Here is a 12958-nt window from a genome sequence, read left to right on the forward strand (position 1 = left end):
CCACTGGATATTGGGCTAGCTGGAACATTGGTTTGACCCAGTATAGTAATTCTTATGTTAATATGTATTAAAGTTTAAGATGAGACATTTCAGTTTATGAGATGAGGTGAAGTTTGATATAGTCCATAATTTTATTGCTAGAACTTCACAAACATTTTCTAATGACCCTGTGAAAATTCTTCAGTTCAAACCTCATGTGTGAGACAAAAACTGTCCCTAATTGAAAGGCCTGTAGTTGACCTGTCTTGGTTCAAAACTACTTTAGAACAATGTTGGGCAAAAATAATGTACAAATTCAAATGTGAAGGAAATAAATCACCATAGAATAAATAAATTATAAACTAATGTCTCAAACATTTTATGGTAGTCATTCATATGAACATTTTTTAAAAAGTGCATCATTAGGTTTAAAATTTTTATTGTGCTGCCAAGAGCCAAATTACAAGAAACCGCCTTACAGTTAAAAAAGTAAACAAGCAATCTGCTGAACTGCAGTGCACTCCGAGTGCCACATATGCGTCTATTTTATTTTTCAGAAAATTATATCTGCATTTCTCTTACAAGAGCACAACAGGAACCAAAGTAAAAGAGTGTAATGGATACAGCACATAGGATAAATCATATCTTTAAAATAATAATAAAATAATAAACATTTTATACCATGTCCTATATCCTGCTAATATTTTCAGAATATGGCCTTGATTGTAAAACAAAAGCAAGCTTTTACAATTTCTGGATAAAGACTGCTTACTCTTATGCAAGGAATGGATGATTTGTCTTGACAGAATCTTTGTAATAACTGGACAGAAACATATCTGTTTCAGTATCATATTGAGTACAAAATACTGGGAGGACTACATTTTTTCTTGTTTTTGGAAACTGAAGTCATATATAAATAGAAAAAATGTTGACCCTTAATGAAACACCTATTTTTTTCTTTGATGCAAACAGCTAGAACACCTTTCTGATATTCTAAAACAAAAAATTGTTAATCTTCAGATTAATAAATTAGGTCATTATAATAATAAATTAGGTTTTTTTTTTTTCAGTTTTAAAGTTCAGCAACCTCTGACCAAGTATTTACAACAATACTTGAGAGTTCCTTTACAAAAAAATACATTTTCTTTTCACATTAAGCATACTGGGTATCTGTGTCTTTTATGACAAGCATTTGTAAAAGAAAAAAAGGCAATGCACAAATGGGTAATTAGTATAAAAGTGCCAGGACCTGTCTGGAAAGTTAACTTTGTATTACACAGTCAGAGTTATCAATGAGGCAAGCTACAACAAACTTCCAGCTTAATGTGGACAATATTCCAGTAGTTGTTTCAAACAATTGTTTGAATTAAAAAAAATCAAGGAGCTGATGGTGTTATTCTACGGAGCTGATTAGTGCTGCATGTATATTGCCATCAGTGTCTCTAGCCGATGCATTCATTAAAAGCCTTTTTAAGGCTAAGCAGGAAAAGAAAAAAAGAAACACCCTGAAATGTAGCAAGAGCAATGCTTACTGCTATAATCGTGCACATACCATACACACACACACGCAAACACAAGCGTGTACACGCGTACATGCGCACGCGCGCACACACACACAAAACACTTTCAAATCAAATAAAACGGTAGGTAGAATGAGATGCTCCTCTTGTCTTTCCTAAACTCACAAGCAATTAAGCACTGCTATGGAATGCCTGTTTTATCTGTTTCTGCTCTGGGTAAAATCTCTCAGATAAAAATACATTCAACAAGAAAAAAAATAGAAAATTATATATATACTGTATATATACAGATTGATACTATATATATACTGTATATATACACATATACATATATAGTGTGTTTGTGTGTATGCACACACATTATATATATGCACATATATACACACAGACATACAAATACTTTGTTGTTTTTAGCATAATTATATTTACATAAATATTCCTATAATGCTAATGTTTAAAGAAGCATGATCTCCTTTTTTCTGAGCTTCAAAAAAGGTGCTTGAGTAATACACAATTAAAATTAAGTAGCTTCCTAGCATGGAAGTAGTTTCTAATCTGCATAACCAGTAAATAAGAACAGGAAAAACCTTAAAACAGTCTCTTTTTTACTCTTTCATTTAAGCAAGAGCTTTGTCCAACAAAAATATTTTTTCCTTCTCCTCCACTGAAATTGTCCAAACAACCAGAGATTAACAACAAAACAAAAACACAACAAACAAAAGCCCCTGGAACTGCATGGTGTTCTTGACTTTCCCTTCCTTCTTTCAATACTGCCCTCAAAAGATCCAGTGCTCATATCAGGAATTATTTAGGTCTCAGTCATTTGCTAACTCTGCCAAAATCTGGCCAATCAGCTCTGCAGAAAACAAAATTAAAACAAAAAGCAGCACAAGGTATAATTTTATACATCCTTAATAAACCCACCCTTTATATTCTGCTATAACCTTTTCCTTGCTATATCATTAACTACTGCAGCTTCTTGTCATATAGAAAAATATATGCAGCTACACCATACCTGTGACATGACAGGTTCTGTTCTAGGAGTATACTTTTGTAGCAACAGCTGGGAAAAAAAAAATCAGACCTCTGTTTTCTGTTTCCATGTGGGGTTAGGCTTTGCTGCAACAAATGCAGTTTCAGAGCAACAAGAAAAGCCACCATCCTGATGCTTGGCAATATTCTTTATTTGTTCTCTCCCCGAGCCAAGCTTGACCAGCTTTTCTTTCTTTGAAGCTTTCTCTCATTTCACCACCCAACCCCAAATTCACCCACCCAAACAATCTCTATAGCTATGTTACAAGCAAATACATCTTAACAAGTTTTAAAACTTTGGTTCTAAGAAACTCTTGGTCAGTTATCGCAAGGAAAAGTGGGAATGTTTGTTCTGGCACATTGCAGGAGTCAGAGCCCATCCCAGTAAGGTCTTAGACTGTACATGAAGTCACAAATCCAATACAATCCACTAAGCAAGTGCACAATTCTAGTTTTATTTTAATAGCAGACTTAGTCTCTCGCTTTCCTTCTTTCTCAAATCCTTGGCAAAGGTGCAATTCTTCAAACTGTTTGATAGAAATTATCTGCCTGCAGGTTGTTCTGTTTTTGCATGCTGTAGAATCCACTGTATCTTGAATCTGGGTCAGCAATTCTTAGCATTCTCTGAGAACTGTCCACCTGGACCATGGTACCTTTCTTGCAATCCACGTATACCAGCTGATTGTTTAGGCAAGAAGGCTGTTGGAAAAGAAAAAAAAAACATAAAAATCCAGTTCATACACCACTGTTGTCTTCTCTCCACAACAGGTAATGGGAAATGTTTGTGACACAAAGTTCCCAAAAACAAAAATCACACTGAACTATTTTTCTTTGTTACAAAGATTCAACTTTTGCAGTCCTTGCTAAGTCAAGACTCCCATGGACTGAGTAAGAGCTGAGTAAGGACTGCAATGTTTGGGCCACAGGTATATAATTTCTTGGGACCAGAAGCTGGCAAATGAATCCTTTTCATTTGGAAAGATTTGGTGACAACTCTGCTACCTTTACTATACATATTATAAAGTATTTTACACTCTACATTTAATGAAAGCTTTATAATTTCAGGCTGGATTGTGCCTGTTAGATACAATACATTTTACAAATTGCTATGGAGCCAGGGGCGGCTCTAGATGTGTCGCCGCCCCAAGCATGGCATGGGGGGCGCTCTGCCGCTCGCCGGTTCTGTGGCTCCGGTGGACCTCCCGCAGGCGTGCCTGCGGAGCGTCCGCTGGTCCCGCGGCTCCGGTGGAGCATCCGCAGGCACATCTGCGGGAGGTCCACCGCAGCCGCGGGACCAGCGGACCCTCCACAGGCATGCTGCTGAAGGCACCCTGCCTGCTGCCCTCCTGGCGACCAGCAGAGTGCCCCCTGCAGCATGCTGCCCCAAGCATGCGCTTGGCGTGCTGGGGCCTGGAGCCACCCCTGTATGGAGCTATGACTCTTGAGGGAGCACTGGTATTCTGCTTCCCAGAATTCTGACAGGCAAAGGCAGCAGATCTGCTATTATATTACAACCCTTTACAAAGTCTAGTCTTCCTCCTACATGTCTCTTGCTCTGTGGGTAAAAGAGGGCTGCCTGCCCTCTTTGGGATGCCAGGCAGGGCCATCCTTAGGCATACACAGAATATGCAGCTGCGTAGGGCACTACAAAATTTGAGGCACCAAATTGTCCCAAATTTCACGGTGGCCTATGCAGCTGCATGCTTCATATGCAGCAGCGCCAGCAGCCAGTCCCATCCCCCAGCTGGCCCCCCTCTGAGGTGCGCCCACTGCAAGGGACAGGGATGTTCCTAGGGATGTGCGGGGCCTGGGACAACTCTCTCTACCCCTGCCCCGTCTCTTCCCGCCCCCATTTTCCACCCCTTCTCCCAAGCCCCCTCCCCCAGCGATAGATGCGGCCAAGAGGATTAGCAGGGGGGCCTGGCACTGGCAGCAGGGGTCAGGCCTACCCCCGCGTTCACTAGCATTTGCGGGAAGCAGAGCAACCCAGCCCCAGCCTGCTCCACTTCCCGCTGACAGTGAGTGCGGCGGGGTGGGGGCGGACCCCTTTCCCCAAGCCTTTTCCCCCCGAGCAACACGGCTGGGGCTGGGCCGAGCAACACGGCTGGGGCTGGGTCATTCCTGCTGCCAGTGCCAGGCCCCCCCCCCCCCGCTAATGCCCCCAGCTGCTCTGGGCCTGTAGAGCCCCCAAATCACACCCCCACACAGCTCCTGCCTCTTTGGCCCTGCAAGCCTTGAGCGCATCCCAGACCCTTCTGCAGGACAAGGGGAGGGGGAGCATGTGCTTGGGCTGCGTAGGGCACCATAATTGGTAGGGACAAGGCTCAGGCCAGGCACTGCCAATAGATTAGGGATGGCGCAGTCTCTATGCTCACTTGAAATCTGGAAAACTATACACTAATTTGCAGTTCCTCAGTGATCGGGTGCCCAATTTGAGACAGTTAGTACTTGATTCTTCAAAGATGCTGAGAACCCACAGTTTCAATGACTTCATCTGGATTTGAGAGAGACTAGGTGGGTGAGAGACCAGCTTTTGTGCCACATAGATCTCTTCCTGAGGTCTGGGAAAGGAATTCCCAGCATCACAGCAAAATGCAAGATGGAACAGATAATTTAGTATAAGTAGTTAGCACATATTGTAAGGACCCATTCAAAGGTAGAGTGGGGTCCATTAACACCTCTGTAATCATAGTGCAAAAAGAGGGGTTTAGTGATTTAGATTGTAATAAGCCAGATATCCAGTGTTTCTGTTCCCTCCATGATTTTTGGTATCTAGCAGAGTACGCTACACTGTAACTGCACTGCATTCATCTGGATTTGTTAGTGCTCAGCACTCCTGAAAATTAAGCCATGTTCATTCATCTCAAGTTGGGCATCCAAAAATAAAGAACATACAATCAAGTGAGTGCCTCTGAAAAATTAAAAATGACTTGTCCAACGCCTTATAGTAAGTCTGTGACCAAGCCAGATAAAGAATTAATCTCTCTCCTGGGTCCCCTCCAGTGCCTTAATCATAAGACCATCCTTTCTATACCTGCAGTCCATTCTCTCATTTATTATACGACTTCTAGCTTCTGCACTGAATGAGTCAGGGGTCCTACAGACAACTGCCTCTTTCATTACATATCCTGCCTCATTCATTGTTTAACCTGTGCACTGAATGAGGCAGGAGTCCTGTGGAAAAAATAATATGTGATCATGTAATTAGACTAACATAATGCATATGTACAAGGTGGATAGAGTTAAGGTTGCATAGCCTCTCTCGGATGATCCAAATCATAAAGAGATTTATTGATCAAAGATTTGTATTCAGTAATCCAGGTCTATTCATATCAAATCTTCTTTTCTTTTCCAGATGTACCTCGAATAGTCCTTAAATGATTTTTGAAAATCTTTCCTAATTTATGCCCTGTTCCTGCAAAAGGATCTGCTTGAACAGACACTTGTGCCTGTGCTGAGTCCCATTAACTTTAGCAGGACTCAGTGTTGGCCTGAAGGTCCAGTCCACAGATCATTTTGTAGGATCAGGGCCATACACGTCTCTGGAAAGCCTCTTTTTACAACCTTTAATTTCTATATTGGAATGACAGTAATCACACTGAGTGCTGTGCTTCTTTGGCATTAAAAAGATTTAAAAATAATAGCTCACCTACCTGATTCTCTACTCTTATATTATATAGCTGGATGTAACTCATCACTACCTGGTGCTTTGTCTTTAATAAGATAAAAAGCTTGGTGGATAAATGAAGTGTAGTGGTCATAGTGCTTCTTAACTTTGGTAAGGTCTTTGATACAGTTCTGCATGACTTTCTCATAAATTAGATAAGAAAATCCTGGATTAGATGAACCGACTTAACTCATGATGTGTGATAGAGAGAAGTGTAAGTACACAATAAATGTTTGCCAAGTCAGATAAATGTTGAAGAGATGCTACAACATTTACCAGACCTGAAAACTATTTACAGTGGGTCTAATACTCTTAACCACACAATTGCTGTTACTCAGGAAAAATATTAAAAAAGATGTTGTTTTACTATTGATGATATAAGAAATGATAGCGTTTGAATCTGTGCTTAGACCACTATCAAATCTACAAATAGGTTATTACAGAAAATCAATTTGATATTTTAATGTATAAAGACAGATTTACATTATTTGGCACTGATTTATACTAGTAATACCAGGTCATTAACTTCCCTGTCAAGATAGATAGTTGCCACTTCTTTCAATATGTAGGAATAAAATTGTTGGTAAGATTAATTTGTACAGTTCCCATTTCATCTATTAAAGGCAAAAATCTTCCCAAATGTTTAGATCTTTGGGATTTTGGAATGACTTCACATAATTTGCCTTATGTGAATCAATTTTTTCCCCAAAATTTGACGTAATATAAGCCTTTTTGTTTACAGTTAAATATGTCCATTTATGTATATTATTTTGGATCATTACAGTTAGCATCAGGGCTTCTGTTCTGGTGGTGTGAACTGTATCCTACTAATAAGCAGTAATGTTTTATTTTTTTTAATTTATTCTGCTATAGATTTGTTTGCTTTGGATATAAAGTAAAATGTCATCACTTATGTAGGATGAAATTTTATGGCTGACATTTCCTTCTGTTTTTGTTTTCTCTCATACAGGCTGCCAATAGTTCAAATGAGAGGCTTGTGGTTTCTAGCTGAAAACACTCCATGTTTGGGAAAAAAACCATGATGTTTATTGGATTTTGCAGCGATTCAGGGCTATATGGCTGAAGTGACTAATGCACTGATGGCGAGACTTCAAAAGAATAACAGATCAAAGGCTTGTGTCAGTCTCAGCGATCTGATTTGTTACTATTATAAAGGGCTTCCTAACTGAATTATCTCTTAGTATGATTTCTAATGTAGTTGTACTGTGAGAATTATTCATCTACTTTTCTTAAGAATGAGAAGCCACATACTCAATGTGTCCATGAAGCTAGGAAAATCTTGTCCCACACAGAATTGTAATGGGCACTGACTTATTGGAATACTAATGACCCAAAGAGACTTGGCTGCTCCAGACTGTCTATAAAGAAAGTTATTATAAGAAATAGGAGAAATCTCAAGCACACAAATGACTGTAACCTTTCTAGATCAGAGACCTTATTTTCATTCTTGTATCATTTGAATTATATATGGAAACAATATAAATAAATGGATAAATAATAATTAAGAATGATTACTTCAGAGGAGAAGAGTGAGGGTGGCAGGAAGGCTCGTGAATATGTACAATTGGACCCAAGACATTTCCCAGTTGTTGAAACTTATTAGGAAGTGTCCCCTCATCCAACAGATAGAGGTACAAAAGAATTAGGGGTATCTGGAGGAAGTAACTCAAAAGAAAAAAAAAGGTGAGGTATTGAATAAAATTTGACCATTTGCATATTCACTAGTCTTCAAACAAGAACTTGCCTATAACTGAGAAAAACTGCACGCGTCTAAGCCAATGGGTTACACTATGCAGGTGCTAGAGTTTGAAACAAAAATGCTTCTGTAAGCATTGGATAAGGTAATAGATTTTCCTAAATTTACTTGCAATAGTAAAAACAAGGTTTCTGGTAGATTTCAACTACTTAGCAAATCTAGGGCCTGATCTGGCAAACCCTTATCACACAAATAAACCTAGATGTAGCCCTTCTAACTTAAGTGCCAGATTCTGAGACTTTTGCTATACTGAGTTGCCCCTTACTTCAAGGGTCGTCCCACTCAAGTCAGTAGGACCACTTGCAGACTAAGGTTCTACTCATTGTGAGGAAAGGGTCAGAGTATGTCCCTAAACAACTTTGATTTTTATGTTGTCAAAACAATCCAATAAGTAATATTTTGCAACATTTAGGGGACATCTCATGTGATAGGACAGTAGAAAATTAGTAGAATAAAGATCTGCCATTGTCCCACTTATCTGCATCTATGGTAAATTTAGAGAAGATATAGCACAGCTGTTCCTACCCAAATTTCTCTGTGGGGCAAACCTTTCCTTTTTTACAGGAATTTGGGCACTGGCTTATATGGTCTCTTCCTTAATCTGTTGCTACTTCTGGCTGTGTGTTATGTACTCTTCCACTAGGTGGTGCTACACTGTATCTATACAAACTGCTTTGTAGCATGATTAAAAGACAAGCTCCTGAGTGGGACACAGTGGTGGGACTACTGAGGAGCAAGAGGAGGGCCTGGTGGGAGTAACAAGAACAAACAACAGAAAGAAACAAGAAAAATTATTAAAAAAGAAAAAAAAAAGTGTTAAAAGCACAGCAAGACAGAATGTGTGAGATGTGACAAGCAGGTTGAGGGCATGGTGTGATAGGTTCTAGAGACCCCAGGGACCAATACATGAGAGAAGTTGGCCCCAGACAAAAAGGGGTGGGAATTCATGGCTGCAGCAACATGTGTTTATCATTCATATAAATTGATATTTGAGAAAACTAAATTGAAATGGATAATTAGTTCTGGTAATGACTATGGTAAATGTGAAAGATGAAGGGTGACAAAAAAGGTGCTTTCAGGGATTGCTCTGACTGTGATTTCAATCAACAAGTAAAAGTCTGTTCCTCTTACCCTGGGTGCTGGTGAGATAACAAGCAGAAGTACTATTCAGGCTTTTATTATTATTCTAGTTCCACAGTTTTGTACTTAAAGCAGAGACTCAATCACTTATACAGGAAGAATACACTGTAACCTCTCCAAAATTATAGACCTTTTTTGGGGGCCAGAAAATGAATTTTCTGAGAATTTAAAAATAAATCCATTTATTAGTTTATAAATTCAAATTAATTTTTAAAAGAAATTTAGCATCTTTTTAAATCTTAAATGATCTTAATGGAATAATGCAGACTCTTCAAACCTATCATATAATGAAAACTCTCTGAAAGTTTGTGCATTGGCTAACTTTGATGTTTTTAACAGTTTAGTGGCCATTTTTTGGCATTATCCTTCTTAACTGAAAGTTGTTTCTTCAGCAGTGATTGAAGACTAATATTCTTCTGCAGAAAGTTTCACCAGGAATTGCCCCTTTTCAAAATGTCTCATATACTATTGTTCTCAATGAGACTGAGAAAACAGACTGTCCTCAGTCAAGATGATGTTCTTGGTTTTGCTCCCAATGAGAACGATGATAGCATGTGGCCATTTTGGAAGAAGGGGCTGCCACACTGATAGACCAGTTCAGGTGAGAGCAATAGGCCAGTTCACTTCTGTATGAATATCAAAGAAGTATGAGTATGCATTCAGAATAATTCACTCATACGCTAATAGATATAAAAAGAGATGCTAATGTTAGTGTATTCACTTATGTGTAACTATCTGTTATTAAATTATATTTGCATTGCATATACCCCTGTAATTATGTTTACATTATGTATACCTTGGTAATTAGATAACCCTACATCAAAGGTGTGGTAAGAATGTACTTGATGTATAAACTTAATGAAAACTACTGAAGGATTGTTATTTGTTACTACATTACCTTTTACATTGTGTATATCTCAGAGACTAAATTCATCAAATGTGAATGGAACCTTGGAAATGCTAATGAAGGACTTAATGGCTGTAACAGGAAATGCTCATTTCAAAGCAAGAGATGGTGGAGGAGTAAAGACATTTTTCACACTGCTTTCTGTGTGGAAAAGCTATAAATATGATTAAAAAAAGGATCCAGCATCTCTGAACAATTTGAGCATTCATAGGGAAACATTCCAGATGCAAAACAGAGATCCACAAAAGTTATTTTGAGTAACCCTGAGAAATTTATGGAAAACTAGCAGATGATAACATCGCTGCCATTATTTTGGATTTACAAACTTAGACTCACTTGTTAATGTATTTTACGTGCTTTAACCTCTCAATAACTCACTTTTTCTTAGCTAATAAACCTTTAGTTAGTTTAATAGAACAATTGGCTGCCAGAGTTGTCTTTGATGTGAGTCAGAGTATCACCTGACTAGGGGTAAGTGATTGACCCTTTGGGGTTGGGAGTAACCTGATGTGATCTGATTTTTGGTTTTAATAACATTTTATCACTAGGTTCAGTTTGCCTGGGTGGCAAGACAGGCTGGAGGGTCTCAGGGGACTGTCTGTGACTCCATGGTAATACTGGTATAGTGATCCGGAATGTACATTTGGTATTGGCTTGGTAAAATCTAATTATAGACTTTACTACTAGTTTGGGGTGTCTGCCTGTGTTTTTTGACAGTCTCACTTGAGATTGGCTTGGTTTTACCTCCTGAAAATTCAGTAGTATATGGAGTAGGTAATTGGTGATATTAATTTGACATTATATAAGCATAATTGTTCTGAATTAGTACAAACGGTTTGAGACATGGAAAAAATTCATTTAAATGAGTTGACATTAAGTGGACTCAACTGTATCCTACAATACATTTCAGGAGACCTCCCTGCTTTCCAGAAAAGCAAAAATCTAGATATAGAAGTTTTAACATTGTACCTTTGTTGGGGCTCTGTAGCAGGACACTGGTATCCACTGCTTTTTCTGATTGACAAGCAGAAGGGCTATAATAAGAACCAGGGCTGTCATGATGGGAACTGTCACCCAGGCAACAGAGTTGAGAGATGTATCTTCACTGGAGTGTAGTCCAATGCCTTCTCTGAAATCTCCTTGAAGATGACTCATGTCTGAAAGTGTGAGCATTTGTTAGCAACAAAAACATTTACGTGCTCCTTTTCTGTCTTGACCATAAACAAGAATAGGATTATGGAAGTACCAGTGTCAGTACTGTGGCCTTGTATTTATTTATTTATTTTGGTTAACCATATCCTGAAATTTTACCCTATTGATATTTAGGGAGAAGGTCACCCTTGTGTGTTCTCTCATTTGTTATTAGCCACAGTTTTTGTGGCCGGAATAATGATTTCTGCATATTTTCAAGTAACTATTCCATATGAAGTGGATTTTTATCTTTTGGTCGTCCTAATAATACTATGTCATTCTATCAGTTGTGATTTATGAAGCCATCATTTTTCTATGATCATGTTTATTTATAGTAGATCTTTCACTGTCTTGTTTTATCCTTTCAGTGTGGTGGCTGTTCTCCAAGAGCCAATTTTTTTCTCAGCTTCTCCTATATGAGATTCCAGCTTAATTACCTATTTTTGATCATACTGTAAAAGCTACCTCACAGTAGTGCTGTAAGTATAAATACATTAAGGATTGCAAGGTGCTCGGGTTTTACAGTAATATGGAACATACATGTACATAAGACACAGATACTTATATCTGTTTTTCATTTCCCTTTTATATCTTTGAGGACCTGAGTTACAGTAAGCTCAGCACTTGTTCCTTGCAACACTTAAGAATCTTCAGGTTTCAGAGTGGTAGCCGTGTTAGTCTGTATCAGCAAAAACAAATGAGGAGTTCTTGTGGCACCTTAGAGACTAACATTTATTTGGGCATCAGATTTCGTGGGCTAGAACCCACTTCATCAGATGCATGGCGTTCACTTCCTAGACACTACAGTGCTAATAAGCGATGGTCACATAAACATCATCCTATACCGGAAACATACTGACTACTATACTTACTTACATGCCTCCAGCTTTCATTCAGACCACATCACACAATCCATTGTCTACAGCCAAGCTCTAAGATACAACTGCTTTTGCTCCGATCCCTCAGACAGAGAAAAACACCTACAGGATTTCTATCAAGCGTTCTTAAAACTACAATACCCACCTCCTAAAGTGAAGAAACAGATTGACAGAGCAAGAAGGGTACCCAGAAGTCACCTACTACAAGACAGGCCCAACAAAATGTAACAGGACGCCACTAGCCATCACCTATAGCCCCCAACTAAAACCTCTCCAGCGCATCATCAAGGAACTACAACCTATCCTGAAGGACGATCCCTCACTCTCATAGACCTTGGGAGACGGGTCAGTCCTCGCTTACAGACAGCCCCCGAACCTGAAGCAAATACTCACCAGCAACTACATACCACACAACAAAAACACCAACCCAGGAACCAAACCCTGTAACAAACCCAAGTGCCAACTCTGTCCACATTTCTATTCAAGGGACACTATCACAGGACCTAACCACATCAGCCATACTATCAGGGGCTTATTCACCTGCACATCTACCAATGTGATATATGCTATCATGTGCCAGCAATGCCTCTTTGTCAGGTACATTGGCCAAACCGGACAGTCTCTACACAAAAGAATAAATGGACACAAATCTGACATCAGGAATAACAACATTCAAAAACCGGTAGGAGAACACTTCAATCTCCCTGGTCACTCAATAACAAACCTAAAAGTGGCAATTCTTCAACAAAAAACAGACTGCAACGTGAAACTGCAGAACTGGAATTAATTTGCAAACTGGACACCATCAAATTAGGCCTGAATAAAGACTCACACCTTCTTGTCAACTGTTTGAAATGGGCCACTAAT

At 39.0% G+C, this 12958-nt stretch overlaps 1 protein-coding gene across 6 annotated transcripts in view; it reads right to left on the minus strand.

The window, feature by feature from the left end:
* Positions 1-401: 401 nt before the first annotated feature.
* Positions 402-12958, minus strand: part of CRIM1 (cysteine rich transmembrane BMP regulator 1) — a 321806-nt gene continuing 309249 nt past the window's right edge. For all 6 annotated transcript variants that reach the window (XM_050950291.1, XM_050950290.1, XM_050950288.1 and 3 more), the window contains 2 exons: positions 10992-11179; positions 402-3230 (listed from right to left, as the gene is read on the minus strand). In XM_050950291.1, the coding sequence (XP_050806248.1) occupies positions 3054-3230; positions 10992-11179 (365 nt within the window). In that variant the 3' untranslated portion in view covers positions 402-3053. The remainder of the gene's footprint in view (positions 3231-10991; positions 11180-12958) is intronic.

This window comes from Gopherus flavomarginatus, chromosome 4 (genome assembly GCF_025201925.1).
Source record: "Gopherus flavomarginatus isolate rGopFla2 chromosome 4, rGopFla2.mat.asm, whole genome shotgun sequence".
Lineage (NCBI taxonomy): Eukaryota > Metazoa > Chordata > Testudines > Testudinidae > Gopherus > Gopherus flavomarginatus.